The sequence below is a fragment of the Schistocerca nitens genome, chromosome 1, assembly GCF_023898315.1.
Source record: "Schistocerca nitens isolate TAMUIC-IGC-003100 chromosome 1, iqSchNite1.1, whole genome shotgun sequence".
NCBI lineage: Eukaryota > Metazoa > Arthropoda > Insecta > Orthoptera > Acrididae > Schistocerca > Schistocerca nitens.
In genome coordinates, this window is record NC_064614.1 from 167,357,147 (window position 1) to 167,373,558 (window position 16,412).

General features: G+C 41.6%; 1 protein-coding gene across 1 annotated transcript in view; it reads left to right on the plus strand.

Annotated features, from left to right (window-relative positions):
- The window catches only part of LOC126234476 (serine/arginine repetitive matrix protein 2-like), an 894,711-nt gene that overhangs the window by 768,526 nt on the left and 109,773 nt on the right, over window positions 1-16,412 (plus strand). Inside the window, exons 11-12 of the mRNA XM_049943200.1 lie at window positions 11,484-11,556; window positions 11,981-12,016. Of these exons, the coding sequence (XP_049799157.1) occupies window positions 11,484-11,556; window positions 11,981-12,016 (109 nt within the window). The remainder of the gene's footprint in view (window positions 1-11,483; window positions 11,557-11,980; window positions 12,017-16,412) is intronic.

Sequence of the window (16,412 nt, forward strand, 5' to 3'; positions counted from 1 at the left end):
GTTAAATGTACCGTGCTACTGCTCCTCCAGACTCGGGAAAGCTTTGCATCAGGGTCGTGAGCACATCCTCAGTTGTACAAGTTTTATGCAGCTCTTGCGCATGCGTAACTAGCGTGGCGTAATCGCCTTACGGGCCAAATACATACGGATTTGATGATGTAAACAGCTAGCCTTTGCCACTCAACTAGAAGTTTACGTCTTTGCCACCAGGTGGTAGCGCACTGCGGCAGACTTATGTCCCCGTTCGCTCGGCATAAATCCTACAACATGAAAGCACACTCCTCAGATATGCTAATTCACTCATTATGTTGTAAAATTATATCAGACACCAGTATATCTTGATGTTATACTGACAGTAAACCTATTTTTTGGGTTTTTGAATCAGTTATAGTATAACAATATAATGAAACGGATGGTTGCTACTCACCACATAGCGGAGGTGATGAGTCGCAGCAAGGCACAGCAAAAAGACTGCCGGAAAGTTATCTTTCGGCCAACAAGGCCTTTGTCAAAAATATAACTTTCCGACAGTCTTTTTGTTTGCCTTTCTGCGGCTCAGTATCTTCGCTACGTGGTGAGTAGTAACTATCCTCTTCGTTACATTGTTACATTCTACCCTGGATTTTCCATTGTTTGACTTGTATATTAAGTTATGAATTTTATCATACAGTAATCCATTTGAGGCGCTGAGAATCGTAAGGGCGTAAAGCACGTTACCGTCGATTGTGAGATTGTGGCATTTATTCATGCTTCTGAAATCTGTTGATCTTATCTGGGCTGGAGGCCCACATGAAAATTCACGAAAAGCTGTATCACTGGTTTCTCTGATAATAGCTTAAATGTGGGGTAGACGGCGGTGTGCTTTAGGCTCTTATAGATTTCAGCGCCTCATTTGTATCCTAGTCAAGTGACCATGTTGGTAGACATTACTGCTTGAGTTTAATCATTTGCACAAACGGCACTTTGTGTTTGGAGTTGGTTGTTTACTGTGCGGGAGTCGGCTTTCGTGTGCAGTGTAAACATAGTCTACGCTGAACCTATTTTAAATGCTAACAGAAAAGTAAAGCTGTGAGAACGAGTCGTGAGTCGTGCTTGGGTTGCCCAGTCGGTAGAGCACTTACCCGCGAAAGGCAAACGTTCCGAGTTCGAGTCTCAGTCCGGCATACAGCTTTAATCTGCCAGGAAGTTTCATATCAGCGCACACTCCGCTGCAGAGTGGAAACCTCATTTTAGGGACAGAAATGGAAATTACCAGGAAAAGCTAGCCACAAAGGAACTCGTGACTCCGAGAACCCATCCTTTCATTGAGAAATCAAGGTTCTAGGCGCTTCAGTCTGGAACCTCGCGACCGCTACGAACGCAGGTTCGAATCGTGCCTCGGGCATGGATGTGTGTGATGTCCTTAGGTTATTTAGGTTTAAGAAGTTCTAAGTTCTAGGGGACTGATGACCTCCGATGTTAAGTCCCATAGTGCTCAGAGCCATTTGAACCATTTGAGAAATCAAGTAAGCGTGATTACAAGCAGACATTTAACAAGAAAGTGTACAGTTAGTACAAGTTGTCGTGTGGATGCAGCGTAAGAATATCTGATTTTCAGCCGGGAAATAAGTTCGTGAACTAATTCATCTATTAGGGATCTAGTACATTTCTCTGAAGAAATGGAAAAGCACGAAAACTCCCACACACAAAAATGCGAAATGGAGAGTTACGAAAGGTTACACATTATTTCGCTATTGCCCTAAAATGTACTTAATTATGTACACATCAGCAAAATTTCACAAAAACAATTATTTCTTTTGTCAGATAAGTTGGGCATCTTATTATTATTATTACTGTTTTATTATTGGCAGTGGCTGTAGTTGCATAAACATATTGATAAACATAACTGTTATACAGCAGAGACTATTAATTTTACACTCTGAAATTTTTCTGAATCTAATAATTTGTGAATACCCAGAATGTATACTCACGAGCCGCCACTGATTACGGACATCTTCGCTCAGGAGGACACTGTATTTTTACCAAGCGGTCATCTTCAAACTGGTTTGTCGGTAGCATAATGGCTTCGTTGCTGTCGGCAATTTAACCTGATTGACAAATCGGTTTTGGACTGTACTGCCTTTGAACGGAAACTTTTTGACCGCCCCTTGAACTAATAAGTACTATACTCCAACCACTGAAATTATTTCTCTTCGGGAAAAGGAAAGGTGTATAGGAACTAAAAATGTCGCTCGTTAGTTGTTGGATTAACGAGATACACTAAGTGATCAAAAGTATCCGGACACCCCCAAAAACAAACGTTTTTCATATTAGGTGCATTGTGCTGCCACCTACTGCCAGGTACTCTATATTAGCGACCTCAGTAGTGATTAGACATCGTGAGAGAGAGCAGAATGGGGCGCTCCGCGGAACTCGTGGACTTCGAACGTGGTCAGGTGACTGGATGTCACTTGAGTCATATGTCTGTATGTGAGATTTCTTCCCTCCTAAACATCCCTAGGTCCACTGTTACCGATGTGCTAGTAAAGTGGAAACGTGAAAAAGACATGTACAGCACAAAAGCGTACAGGCCGACCACGCTTGTTGACTGACAGAGACCGCCAACAGTTGAAGAGGGTCGTAATGTGTAATAGGCAGACATCTATCCAGACCATCACACAGGAATTCCAAACTGAATCAGGATCCACTACAACTACTATGACAGTTAGGCGGAAGGTGAGAAAAATTGGATTTCATGGTCAAGCGGCTGCTCATAAGCCACACATCATGCCGATAAGTGCCAGTCAACGCCTCGCTTGGAGCGTAAACAAAGGACGATTGAACAGTGGATAAACGTTGTGTGGAGTGACGAATCACGGTACACAATGTGGCGACCCGTTGGCAGGGTGTAGGTATGGCGAATGCCCGATGAACCTGATCTGCCAGCGTGTGTAGTGCCAACAGTAAAATTCGGAGGCGGTGGTGTTATGGTGTGGTCGTGTTCTTCGTGGAGGGATCTTGCACCCCTTGTTGTTTCGCGTGGCACTATCACAGCACATGCCTACATTCATGTTTTACGCACCTTCTTGCTTCCCACTGTTGAAGAGCAGTTCGGGGATGGCGATTGCATCTTTTGACACGTTCGAGCACCTGTTCTTAATGCACGACCTGTGGCGGAATGGTTACTCGACAATAACATCCCTGTAATAGACTGGCCTCCTCGGAGTCCTGACTTGAATTCTATAGAACACCTTTGCGATGTTTTGGAACACCGACTTCATACTAGGCCTCACCGACCGACATCGATACCTCTCCTCAGTGCAGCACTCAGTGAGGAATGGTCTGCCATTCTCCAAGAAACCTTCTAGCACCTGGTTGAACGTATGCCTGCGAGAGTGGAAGCTGTTATCAAGGCTAACGGTGAACCAACACCATATTGAATTCCAGCATTGCCGTTGGAAGGCGCAACGAACTTGTAAGTCATTTTCAGCCCAGGTGTCCGGATACTTTTGATCACATAGTGTAATAGCCCATGAATATGATTAATGATATGCTTCCGGGTGTTCTGCCGAGCCATTGTATCCAGTTTGTGCACAATACCGAGTGATTCAAAAAGAAAGAACAGACTTCACTTGTTTGTTATGGACAAATTATAAAAGAGGGAAACGCTAGGCCGGCCGCGGTGGTCTCGCGGTTCTAGGCGCTCAGTCCGGAACCGCGCGACTGCTACGGTCGCAGGTTCGAATCCTGCCTCGGGCATGGATGTGTGTGATGTCCTTAGGTTAGTTAGGTTTGAGTAGTTCTAAGTTCTAGGGGACTGATGACCACAGATGTTAAGTCCCATAGTGCTCAGAGGCATTAGAACCATTAGGAGACGCTAGCGCATGCCACTAGACAGAGGAATGTTCAAAGTACTGGCACAGCTGCGCTGTTGGGTTTGTACAGGGTGTTTCAAAAATGAGCGGTATATTTGAAACGGCAATAAAAACTAAACGAGCAGCGATAGAAATACACCGTTTGTTGCAATATGCTTGGGACAACAGTATATTTTCAGGCGGACAAACTTTCGAAATTACAGTAGTTACAATTTTCAACAACAGATGTCGCTGCAAGTGATGTGAAAGATATAGAAGACAACGCAGTCTGTGGGTGCGCCATTCTGTACGTCGTCTTTCTGCTGTAAGCGTGTGCTGTTCACAACGTGCAAGTGTGCTGTAGACAACATGGTTTATTCCTTAGAACAGAGGATTTTTCTGGTGTTGGAATTCCACCGCCTAGAACACAGTGTTGTTGCAACAAGACGAAGTTTTCAACGGAGGTTTAATGTAACCAAAGGACCGAAAAGCGATACAATAAAGGATCTGTTTGAAAAATTTCAACGGACTGGGAACGTGACGGATGAAAGTGCTGGAAAGGTAGGGCGACCGCGTACGGCAACCACAGAGGGCAACGCGCAGCTAGTGCAGCAGGTGATCCAACAGCGGCCTCGGGTTTCCGTTCGCCGTGTTGCAGCTGCGGTCCAAATGACGCCAACGTCCACGTATCGTCTCATGCGCCAGAGTTTACACCTCTATCCATACAAAATTCAAACGCGGCAACCCCTCAGCGCCGCTACCATTGCTGCACGAGAGACATTCGCTAACGATATAGTGCACAGGATTGATGACGGCGATATGCATGTGGGCAGCATTTGGTTTACTGACGAAGCTTATTTTTACCTGGACGGCTTCGTCAATAAACAGAACTGGCGCATATGGGGAACCGAAAAGCCCCATGTTGCAGTCCCATCGTCCCTGCATCCTCAAAAAGTACTGGTCTGGGCCGCCATGTCTTCCAAAGGAATCATTGGCCCATTTTTCAGATCCGAAACGATTACTGCATCACGCTATCTCGACATTCTTCGTGGATTTGTGGCGGTACAAACTGCCTTAGACGACACTGCGAACACCTCGTGGTTTGCCGGCCGTGGTGGTCTCGCGGTTCTAGGCGCGCAGTCCGCAACCGTGCGACTGCTACGGTCGCAGGTTCGAATCCTGCCTCGGGCATGGATGTGTGTGATGTCCTTAGGTTAGGTAGGTTTAAGTAGTTCTCAGTTCTAGGGGACTGATAACCACAGCAGTTGAGTCCCATAGTGCTCAGAGCCATTTGAACCATTTTTGAACCTCGTGGTTTATGCAAGATGGTGCCCGGCCACATCGCACGGCCGACGTCTTTAAGTTCCTGAATGAATATTTCGATGATCGTGTGATTGCTTTGGGCTATCCGAAACATACAGGAGGCGGCGTGGATTGGCCTCCCTATTCGCCAGACATGAACCCCTGTGACTTCTTTCTGTGGGGACACTTGAAAGACCAGGTGTACCGCCAGAATCCAGAAACAATTGAACAGCTGAAGCAGTACATCTCATCTGCATGTGAAGCCATTCCGCCAGACACGTTGTCAAAGGTTTCGGGTAATTTCATTCAGAGACTACGCCATACTATTGCTACGCATGGTGGGTATGTGGAAAATATCGTACTATAGAGTTACCCAGACCGCAGCGCCATCTGTTGTTGAAAATTGTAACTACTGTAATTTCGAAAGTTTGTCTGCCTGAAAATGTACTGTTGTCCCAAGCATATTGCAACAAACGGTGTATTTCTATCGCTGCTCGTTTAGTTTTTATTGCCGTTTCAAATATACCGGTCATTTTTGAAACACCCTGTAGCAACACGGCGACTACACCACAAGAGAAATCATTTTGACTGTTGAAATTTACGTCAGTCCATTGTTCAAGTGCAACGTGCATCCTGTCGTCGATTCAGGAAGAAGCTGATGTATGTCTGGCATACAAAATTCATGGTGGTTGGTTGCACATGCAGTGGGAAGAGTACTGGTCGGACACGCACGTCTGGTGAAAACGTCGAGCGTATCCCAAATGCGTTTACACGGAGCCCTCGGAAGTTCGCAAGACGGGCAGGCCAGAACTTCAACTTCCTCAGGCTAAGCGCAAATTGAGACGCGTACAGCATGTTTGACGTGACACCATCCTAATATGTTTACGCCCCGTTAGCTGAATGGTCAGCGTGGCGGATTGCCGTCCTAAGGGTCGTGGGTTCGATTCCTGGCTGGGTCGGGGATTTTCTCCGCTCAGAGACTGCGTGTTGTGTTGTCATCATCATTTCATCCGGCGCGCAGGTCACCCAATGTGGCGTCGAATGTAATAAGACCTGCTGCACCAAGGCGGCCGGACCTGCCCCGTAAGGGGTCTCCTGGCCAGTAACGCCAAACGCTCATTTCATTTCCACTAGCATGTTGAAGTTTTCTTTAGACTAGGGAGGAGGTCTCTATCTGTCTCCGATCTCGAGAAAATGGATCCCACGTAGCGCGCTCACTCCGTATCTCACGCCCCGCGAGAATGAAATATTCACTACATCCCTCATATCTCCTAAACCGCTCGAGACATCGAAACGAGATTTTGGCGAATGATAGCACACAGGGAGGAGAGTATCTTTACCAATTCGTAAACACACGGAACTTCCTTATATATGGCGATATATTTCTTTATTTTTTTCGCTCCAGTGACTAATTTTTTATGAGTCATTGACAGCTAGTGAAACAAGAGTACCTAGTGTGGTGTGCGTACTGTAAGACCTTCGGTACACACACCATCAGATTATTTGATTTGTCGCTCTAACGAAGTAGGCGAGTGTCAGCAATATGTCTCGTGGTCTTATCGTGGCGTGTTTATCTTCTGCCGTTAGGTCAGACGATAGAAATGCCACCTGCACGCTTAGAGTAGCAGACTGACGGTGACCACATGATTAATTTTCACACACATTTATTAAAATAATAAAAATTCATAAACCTTACTTAACTTGATTCTGGATGCTATTTACAATTGACAATCTGAAGTTCCTTTGGTCTTGGTACGTTAATCTTATTCTCACATATCTCTGATACTTGACAAAGTGTCTATATATTTCTCTTCATGCAGACTGAAACTTGACTATAGACTAATACAGACTAACTAATCGGAGGTCTGTACACTCGTTATAATACCTCGAGCGTTTAGGTATCACTGCGCGAGTGTGATCCGCGAGGAGAAAAGGTTCTACGTTAGCAGCAATCTCATTGGCTGCGTTACATATTAATACGCGGATCGGCGGAAGCAGAATTTGGTCCGTCTCTTAAGACAGCGCCATCTCGTAGTGCGGAGACGGACGAGCGCTGCGCCTTCGCTGTTGTGCTTAGCGGGGCGCGCTCTAGTGGGAAAGTTGTGTACGCGCTGACTACGCGGAACTATGTACACAACACCTAGTATGAAAATAAACATGAAATTTCTTCTCTTATGTTACGGCAAACCGACAGTATGAGGTTTTTCGTAAGCTATTGAGGTCTCTAATTGCCAATTACTTGTTTAATGAGGCGCTCTGTTTCAGAATTCTGTCGCGATATCTGCTGTAAGATGAGTTTCTGCAAATTATACTGTATTTTGGCAAAGGAAGTACAATTAAACCTGTCAACAAGAGAAATGTAGCTGTTACTCATAAATAGTGATGCTTCTTCGAATGAGAAAAGGTTAACAATTCACACAAAAATAAATTGCCAATTCTGTTTCACGTCCTTCGAAAATGATTGTCATAAAAGGATCCCTGCCTTTGTCAGCAAAACATTTCAACAAATTAAATATGTCTAATGACCACACTCTTTCAGGATACTCATACTTTCGTAATCATACCTACCATTTTATTTGATTTGTGTAGCCTGTTGTATAATTTGTTTATTAATGCTGATGACGTGTATGCAACAACTGAAATGCTTTTTCTCGTCACGCGAGCCAATTAAAATATTGTTATTCGTGAGGGCTTCTCGACTCTTTCAAGCTAGCAGTGAAAATATGTTGTCCGCATGTACGTAGTATAATGTCTCTTATTACATCCACATCCAAGTAACGATAGTGAAATTTATGTACTTCATATTTTGGACGCTTTTTACCAAAAGCACAAAGGGATCATACCTGAGGAAATTACGCCTTTTCGACTTTTTGCAACAGATCGTAAAGATACGTCAGTATAACAGGCAGCAAGTAGATAAACTTGTTTTATTTTCCTGCATTGCTTTTAGATCAAATGATTTTGTAATATTCCTTGCTTCACTGTCCGCCCCTGATAACGGAGTGGTCAGCGCGGCGGGTTGTCACGCCCACGGGCCCGGGTTCGATTCCCGGATGGGTCGGAGATTTTCTCCGCTCAGGTACTGGGTGTTGTGTTGTACTCATTATCATTTCATTATCATCAGTGGAAGGCAACGGGAAACCACCACTGGAATCACTTCCCAAGACGCTCATGCGGTGGACCTCTCTGACGAGGCACCCCCATGACAAGACCTGCCGTAAGGCAGAACACAAAGTTTTTTTTTCTTACTTCATTATTCACTACCCTCACGATGAATCGTCTGTTCCTTCTTACGATATGAAAACATTGTGGAGGTTCAAATGGCTCTGAGCACTATGGGACTCAACTGCTGTGGTTATCAGTCCCCTAGAACTTGGAACTACTTAAACCTAACTAACCTAAGGACATCACACACATCCATGCCCGAGGCAGGATTCGAACCTGCGACCGTAGCGGTCGCACGGTTCCGGACTGCGCGCCTAGAAACGCGAGACCAACGCGGCCGGCCATTGTGGAGGCAGAAATATAATCCCAGTGGCTTTGTTCTTTACAAAGGAATAATCAAAACGAAATAACTGTATAGATATGTGTAACTGAAAACTATTATGTACTAACGAAAAGAGATGGAGCGATAAAACGGCGAAAAACGAGACACTACTCAGTGATAATAAAATTCAGTATATTGTAAGGCCGTATTTATCGGATGGGCAATACTTCCACTGCCCATATGCGCCATGCCGAAGTGAGCATATGCAGAACTGCCTTCTCGCTCCCTGCCTCACCCCTCCCGCTGTACTCGCGTGGCGCGCGGCGCGAGAAACTGCCGCAACCACAACGCTGCGCGACCCGGCGCAGGCGCGTGTCGCGTCCGAGTCGCGTCGCGTCCCAATTTGCGCGGTCCCATTCGAATCTGTGAAGTTATAAAAACGCGCGCTGCGCCGCGCCACACGCGTTATACGCGTCTCAATTTGCGCCTAGCGGACAACGGTGAGGCGTGTTCTAAAACAACGCCTGCATATGGCATCGTACAAGTTGCAGTTACTACAGAAACTGCGTCCCTGCGACCATAACATCAAGTATGTATTTTGCATTTCAGTTCTCCATGATGTGGCAGAGAAAACACTTTTTCCGAAGGACTCATTATTTTGGACGAAACGACGTTTCATCTAACGGGCAAAGTAAACCGCCATGGTATAAGAATTTGGGGTTCACAAAATCTTTCTGGTGTTTCTGTTCACAAAGTTTATGGGCGTTTTATTTTTGCGGAGGAAGCTGTGACAGGAATGTCATACATGGACATTATGTAAAAGTGGTTGTTTCCTCAACTTCACGAATATTCCAATTATTTCATTTTAACGCATCATCTTGGAGGTGCGGCGTTACCTTAGGAAATCTACTGCACAACACTGAATGGAAAGAGATGGTCAAGATCTTGTTCATTGCTATTGACTTCTCAGGTCCCCAGGCTTCACGCCATGCGATTTTTTTCTGTGGGCGTGTATAAAAGACACAGTCTCTGTTCCACCTGTGGTAGCTACTCTTCGTGAGTTGAGAAACTGAATCGTTGAAGCTGTCGATTCAGTAATCAGGGAACTGCTGATTCGCGTGTGGCATAAAATGGTCTACTGTTTCGATGTTTCTGAGCAACGCACGGTGCTCCTGTTGAGTATATGGTACATTATTTGTGCCAACATCGAAGTTTGAACCCTCCTCTATCCATTGACATGCTCAAAGTATTTCTATCTTTCATATTTTGTCTGTAATAAATAACGGAAATCTTTTCTTTCTTTCTGAATCACCCTCTACTTCGGCGACCGAACCAGCTGTCATCTTCAGGTGCTGCGAGTTTTGTGTACATGGCTACAACACTAGGAGATAGTCTTCACTACTCAAGGTTAAATCTAACTTTGGCTCAGAAGAGGGTAAATTATGCTACCACAAAAGTCTTTGGTTACTTACCAAATAGCATCAAAAGTCTGACAGATAGACATATGGCATTTAAAAGGAAATTAAAAGAATTTCTTAATGGCAACTCCTTTTACTCATTAGATGAATTTTTGGATATAGTAAGTGGGTAATTTCCCCAACCTCCACAAAAAATTAAAAATATTAAGTGTCATGTTATATTTTGTGTAATGTAATATCTTGTACAGACACCTCTTATTAACCTGACACGTTCCACATCATTACGAAGTGTCATATTCACGATCTATGGAACAATTACTAATCTAATCTAAAAGCTATGTATACTCACTGCCTGGATGCCAATCAGACTGAGAACCATTTATGGTCTAGCACAGTTATTTATAGCAGAGTTTGATTCCTGACGCTCCCTGCGCGCTTTGATGCTCTTTTGTTTTTTTATAGCTCGCACTGATATACCGTCAAACGCCAGTTCTATCAGTGTTTTCCTGCTCTGGTGCATGTGATGGCCTGCGAGATGTTAACAAACTGAGTGTAGTACAAGCGTTATTTACACTGAAACATCCGGCCCTGTTTATTAGGTTTGTCTTTATCTCTATTGACTGCTTCATTATTCTGTCTCAGAAAGTAGACGTTTTCGCCACGATACTGGTCTCATTATTTCATGATTATATTCGAGGCAGTGCTCGGTGACAGCTGATTTGCTTGACTGTTCTAGTCGGGTGTGTCGCTGATGTTCCTCGTATCTCTCTTCGACTGTTCTGATAGTCAGCCCCGTGTATGAGACGCCACATTCGCTTGGAAACAGAAACATGACACCCTGAGTATTTCGCTCCCTTCAACTAAGATAAAAAGTATTCTTTCTAACGCTAAAGACGGTGTAGGCCTCTGAGAGCCGGATGTGTATCGCACTCTGTGCGAATGAGCATAAAGTTATTTACACTTTGAAGCAACAACTTATTTTATAGGGATAGTCACAATTGACGCATTACAGAGGTGCATAAACTTTTTGTCACACTATCGCAAACACCCCTTTCTATAATCCTCCATGAGACAGGCAGCTATGAATATAGCAACCATTTACTCTTGAATTTCTGCTGATGTTTCATGCCTCCATCATCTACATGTAACCATATACGATAAAAATGTAACGTGAACACAACACAGACTATTTTTTTGCCAAGGTGGTGCCACCAATTTCAGCACAGGTATTTAAGATGATTACGCAGCCGTGACCTTCTCTAATTTAGCCTGAAATGTTTATTTACAACCACTATTTCAAGATTCTCAGTTTAGGATCCTTTACCACCTGAATAATTTAGATTCTAAGGGTTTTGGACACCCCGTATAATTATGATATTTCTTAAATTAAATTTATTTCGGAAGCATAATTCCTGACCTAACCAAAAATTGTGTGATTTACAGGAAGTGAAAGACAGCAACCAAGCGAAATGGTACAAACGGATGTACGACTCTCTGCATCGTACTGGAAAGGATGGTAAGGCTTCATACTTACTCATTGGGAACAAGCAATACGCTTATAGTTTGAGAAATTACACTAGACTGCTTACTACACGATTTCACTGTAGTGAGCAGGATTTTTATCAGTCTGCAGCTCTCTACCTTGATTTGTGACAAAATTAATAAATTAAGGTTTAATATTGCAATTTTATTTCACATGAGAACTGAAATATATACAAGAGAATTAAAAATTATCTCCTCAAATATACATTACTGAAAAATGTTGTTGTTACAGACTATTGTCAAAATTCTGTGAGTCTCTTAAAAAAGTGATGAAACAAGCATGCTGAACAAACATAAAATAATAATGTTGCCAAAGTCCTAAAAGCTGACTTATAAAATATGTCACTTTAAAAATATCTTGTTATGACAATAAAAGTAATTTTCCATTTCTCTTACAGACGACTATATCACAATCTATTACAAGCCGAGAAGAGGTGATGAACACAGCTATTTTTTAACTTTTTTAAATAACTGTGTTTTATGTGTGCTGGCTTTGTGTGCTTCTTAGCAATTTGTTTGTTTAATGACGTGACCGAAACTTGCATGGGAAAGATTTACATGATGTATTTGTGTTTGTATCCACTATGTGATAATGTTATGTTCTGTGAAGAATAACATTCTGTTGAACACCAAAGAGCATGAATGTTGTGAAATTCTATTGCTCTAGAACTTCTACTTAGGAAATGTTCAAGGAGACTTTAACTTCTGTAATACCTCTTTTTTGATAATATTTTTGCATGATTGAATCGCAGTTTGTGGTTCAGTTTTGCTTTCAGGTCATGGTTTGTTTCTTCTTATTGCTTAAATTTATACAGATATATCCATATTTTCATAAATCTGCCCCGGTGAATTAAATATTCATTGATTCTTAACCAGCTGAAATTTGAATATTACTTTCGGTAGTTGTAGTTTCATTTCTGTACTAGCGTACTTTGTAGTACAAGGTGTTAATCTCATCCAAGTAATTCATTCAAAATATTATATTTAATTAATATTAGAGATACTACTGTCTAAAATGTACTAACAGAGATAATCATATTTTGATCACTTCTGCACAACTTCGAAATTCTCTGCAGAAACAAGTGAATTCAAAATGACCCCTATTGCTTCAAGGGAACTGGGTAGTATCACTAATGAAACAAGGCGAATGTCACTTAAAAGCTAAACACTTTGCTCATTTAAAACATTAACACCAAAGTTTGCTGTTAGACGTTGATTCTAAGGGCACAATTTAAAAGTCTGGACATTAGTGTCCACTTCCCTTATTGGTGATGTTTTAAAGCTAATGCTTCTAAATATTGTTTCGATTTGGGAAAAAAAGTTGTTCTTCAAAGCTTCAAGCTCACTGTGTGGACATTCAGATTGTTTGTACATAATTTATTGTTATTAACTGTTGAGTAGCTTCTAATTATTTAGATTATGGGCGTATTATTTTCTGTTCTTAGTCTGTGGTTCTGTTGTAACAGCTTGCTGGATAAGTGAAAATAGTGTCAAATATTGTAAATATTTTTATGTCTGTAAATAACACAGAACTGTGAAGCAAAATCTTTTTGAATTATGCTTTTTCAGTATTTTTTGTTGTGTCATTAATAATTTTTTTATTTATTGATATAAAGATGTGACAAAATTTGTACAGGAATTCTGAAGGAACCTACTGAATATTTGTTTTTCTTTTCTCAGTAATGGATATGATATGTGATTATTTCGTAAAAAGTATGTATTTAATGAGAAAATAATGCAACAATGATATCATTGTTTAAAAAAATTAAATGACTGTTCACAGTTCAGCACTAGTATTATGCAGAACTATTTTTGAGTTGTGATAACAAGAGAAAGTAGCTTCCACTGTGGCTATAAAAGATAGTAGGTTTTTAACTGTAGTGTGAACAGCAGTCTTGTAAATAAAAAGAACCTGAAAATAATGAACAGTATGTGTGGTTTGCCATTAATGCAAGCCTCTGCTGTGTCATATAAACCAGTGATAGCACAGGCTGGGATGAATCGTTCACTCTACAGCATAGCTTAAAACAACCTATACAAATTAGTCTTGTCACCTGCGGGTAATGTTGAACCAGATGAGTAATCTAGGAATGCTTCCCTACTCAAGTATATTATTGCATCTCTATTCGATGAGACAAGTTATGGTTCTTAAAATCAACACTATATAAATTTTATGAAAGAGTTTAAGCATCCTATCTTAATCTGACAGGTGACTCACAGGTGATGCTGAAACTTATCTCTTTCTTATTCAAGCACATCTGAAAGCATTCCGCAATACATGATATTTTCTCCAAAGTATCAATAGTAAGAGCTTTATTTTCTACATATGGGCTTATAATATCAAGCTATTTCGCTTAGTGGGGTTTATTTTTATACATGCAGCCCTTCACTTGGCATCAGTCTTCTATTAAAGTACATACAGACCTCAGACGAGGTCAAAGAATTTGGAGACAGTAGATTTCTTTTTGAGATGGAAATTCTCGCAGATTCTTGCTGATAACATCCAGTATTACAGCATGTCCACTAACTGGATGTCGAACTCGTAAAATATTATAAATCACACATGCAGGCTATAATTCCGTTGCTGACATTCATCACAATACAATGCTATTTCCTGCAGATATGCATTCGCCTCATGCTCTCTTCACTGCAAATATCATGGTCACTTATTCCTCGGTGTGCAAACTGTAAGGATGAAAGTAATTTTTGCATGATGTGTCAGTAACAAGTACTGTAGCTTGATAAAACTTGGATCATAATAGAAAGAACTGCTACAATGCAGTGCAGATGATAACTAAAAGAAATACACAATGAGATGAACAAATATGAAACTTGGACCATACCTAAAAAGAACTGCTACGGCATAGTCCAGAAGACAAAAAAGATATAAGCAATGAGAAGAACAGAAATGACATTTATTATTCAAATACAATAATTACACTGAAGTCACGGTGATTTATGATGGTGACCTGGACATTACAAAGCCAGGATATGGTTCTTAATAGGGTGTGTTATCATCATGGACAGCAATGTATGCTCTTAAATGTGGTCCCATTCTGCCCACAAGGGTGGTAAAAACTTATTGTGGCAGGGTGTTCCATTCTCTTACCAGCACAGCTGACGATTGCTGGGTGGTGGTTAGTGCATGTGGATGTGCTACAATACATCTCCCCACCACATCCAACATGTGCTCAATGGAATTTAAGGCAGGGTAACGAGAAGAGCATTCCATTCGCTGAATAACCTCTCATTCCGAGAGCACTTCTACCAGTGTTGTTTGGTGAAGTCACACATTGACATCCATAAAAATAAAGTAGGGCCAGATACACCCTTGAAAACCCACAGTTCAGGAAGAATCACAGTGTTACAATAATGTTGATTGGTAAATGTACCATGTTGAAATATTTGCCCATGCAGTATTATGCCTCCCTACACTATAACGCCTGGACCACTGAAACGATATTGTTCAGCAATGTTCCTGGGACTGTTACATATCCTAGCTCTATCCATATAAGGATACATACAGAATCACTACTCATACTGAATCTGTTCTCATCCAAGAAGAGTATAAGACCACCCACCTCATTGGTCCAGTCCTTGATCTCTTGGGATGATTGCGAACTTTGCCGGTGGCACTTGGGTCTCAACAAAATACAACATGTCATCGGACAAACGGGCCACCTCCTATGGTCACCATGCCACAGTAGAGCGTGATACTGCGTGCTTTGCAATCATATTGAATTTGTGTTACACTTGTTACTCTTCATCCTTCTTCCAGTTTTCAGATAGTCCTTGTTCACTATGTAAAGAAAGGCAACAGAAAAAAAGCGCACAGAAAATATGTCACAAACAGCGAAAATAATTGCTTAAAACATGCTGTAATATACAATAGATAAGATTAAACAAAACCCACTGATGATGGTGATATTTGTAGCCGAAACTGGTTTGGGAGAATAAAGAAATAAACGAATAACAAGGTGTTTTGCATCAAGGCAGACTCAATTTCTGATATTACTGTAGTCCTTTCGTGTTTGAAATCATGTAGATATTGTTTCAGGCCATGTTGTGAAGAACATAACCATAATGCAGCATAATTGCTCATTAAACGATGCAAACATCTTGCCCGTTCCTTTGACTGCCTCATGTTGTGGGGCCAGCCCTATTTGGTTTTATAGTCACGCTGACTTCACGCCATGTGACGTCAAACTTTGTGTGCACGACTGGGAGAGCTCTGGCAACATGCTTCCGCACTTTCATTCATTCCCATGAGGTAGTTGGTTTGTTATGTTACTTTATCTGTCTCACTCTTAAGTTTTACAGTGCAGTGTATCCTTCTTACATGTACAAGCTACAAATGTTTAGCCAAACTGTGCCACCACTTCCTTCCTGCACACAGACAAATGATGGACCCATGGCTGTCACACAGTTATTCTTCGAGTGTTTCTGAAGGTATAAGGTCAGACAAAGCCATTCCTCTTACATAAAGTAAGTTTTGTTAAAAATTACAATGAAAAAAGTTTGATTTTTAAAATTAGATGTATATTACAACCTCAGGTCATCTTACCCTATAACATACAATAAAAAAATTGAGATGATCACTGCATTTCCCACTTAGTAAGTGTAGTAACGTTTGGTTGGAAATAAATATTAAAGAATATTTCATGGACCAATAGAAGCAATTCAAGTTTTTGAGTGCTCCTTTTACATTCTTTGCAGCACATTGAGAAACAGAATGCCAGAAAAAGCTGAGCAGACCGTCTTTCAACTGTTAGAACTTGCGTGCACTTCATCGACGGAACCACACTACATAAAAACTCCTTCAAACAATAT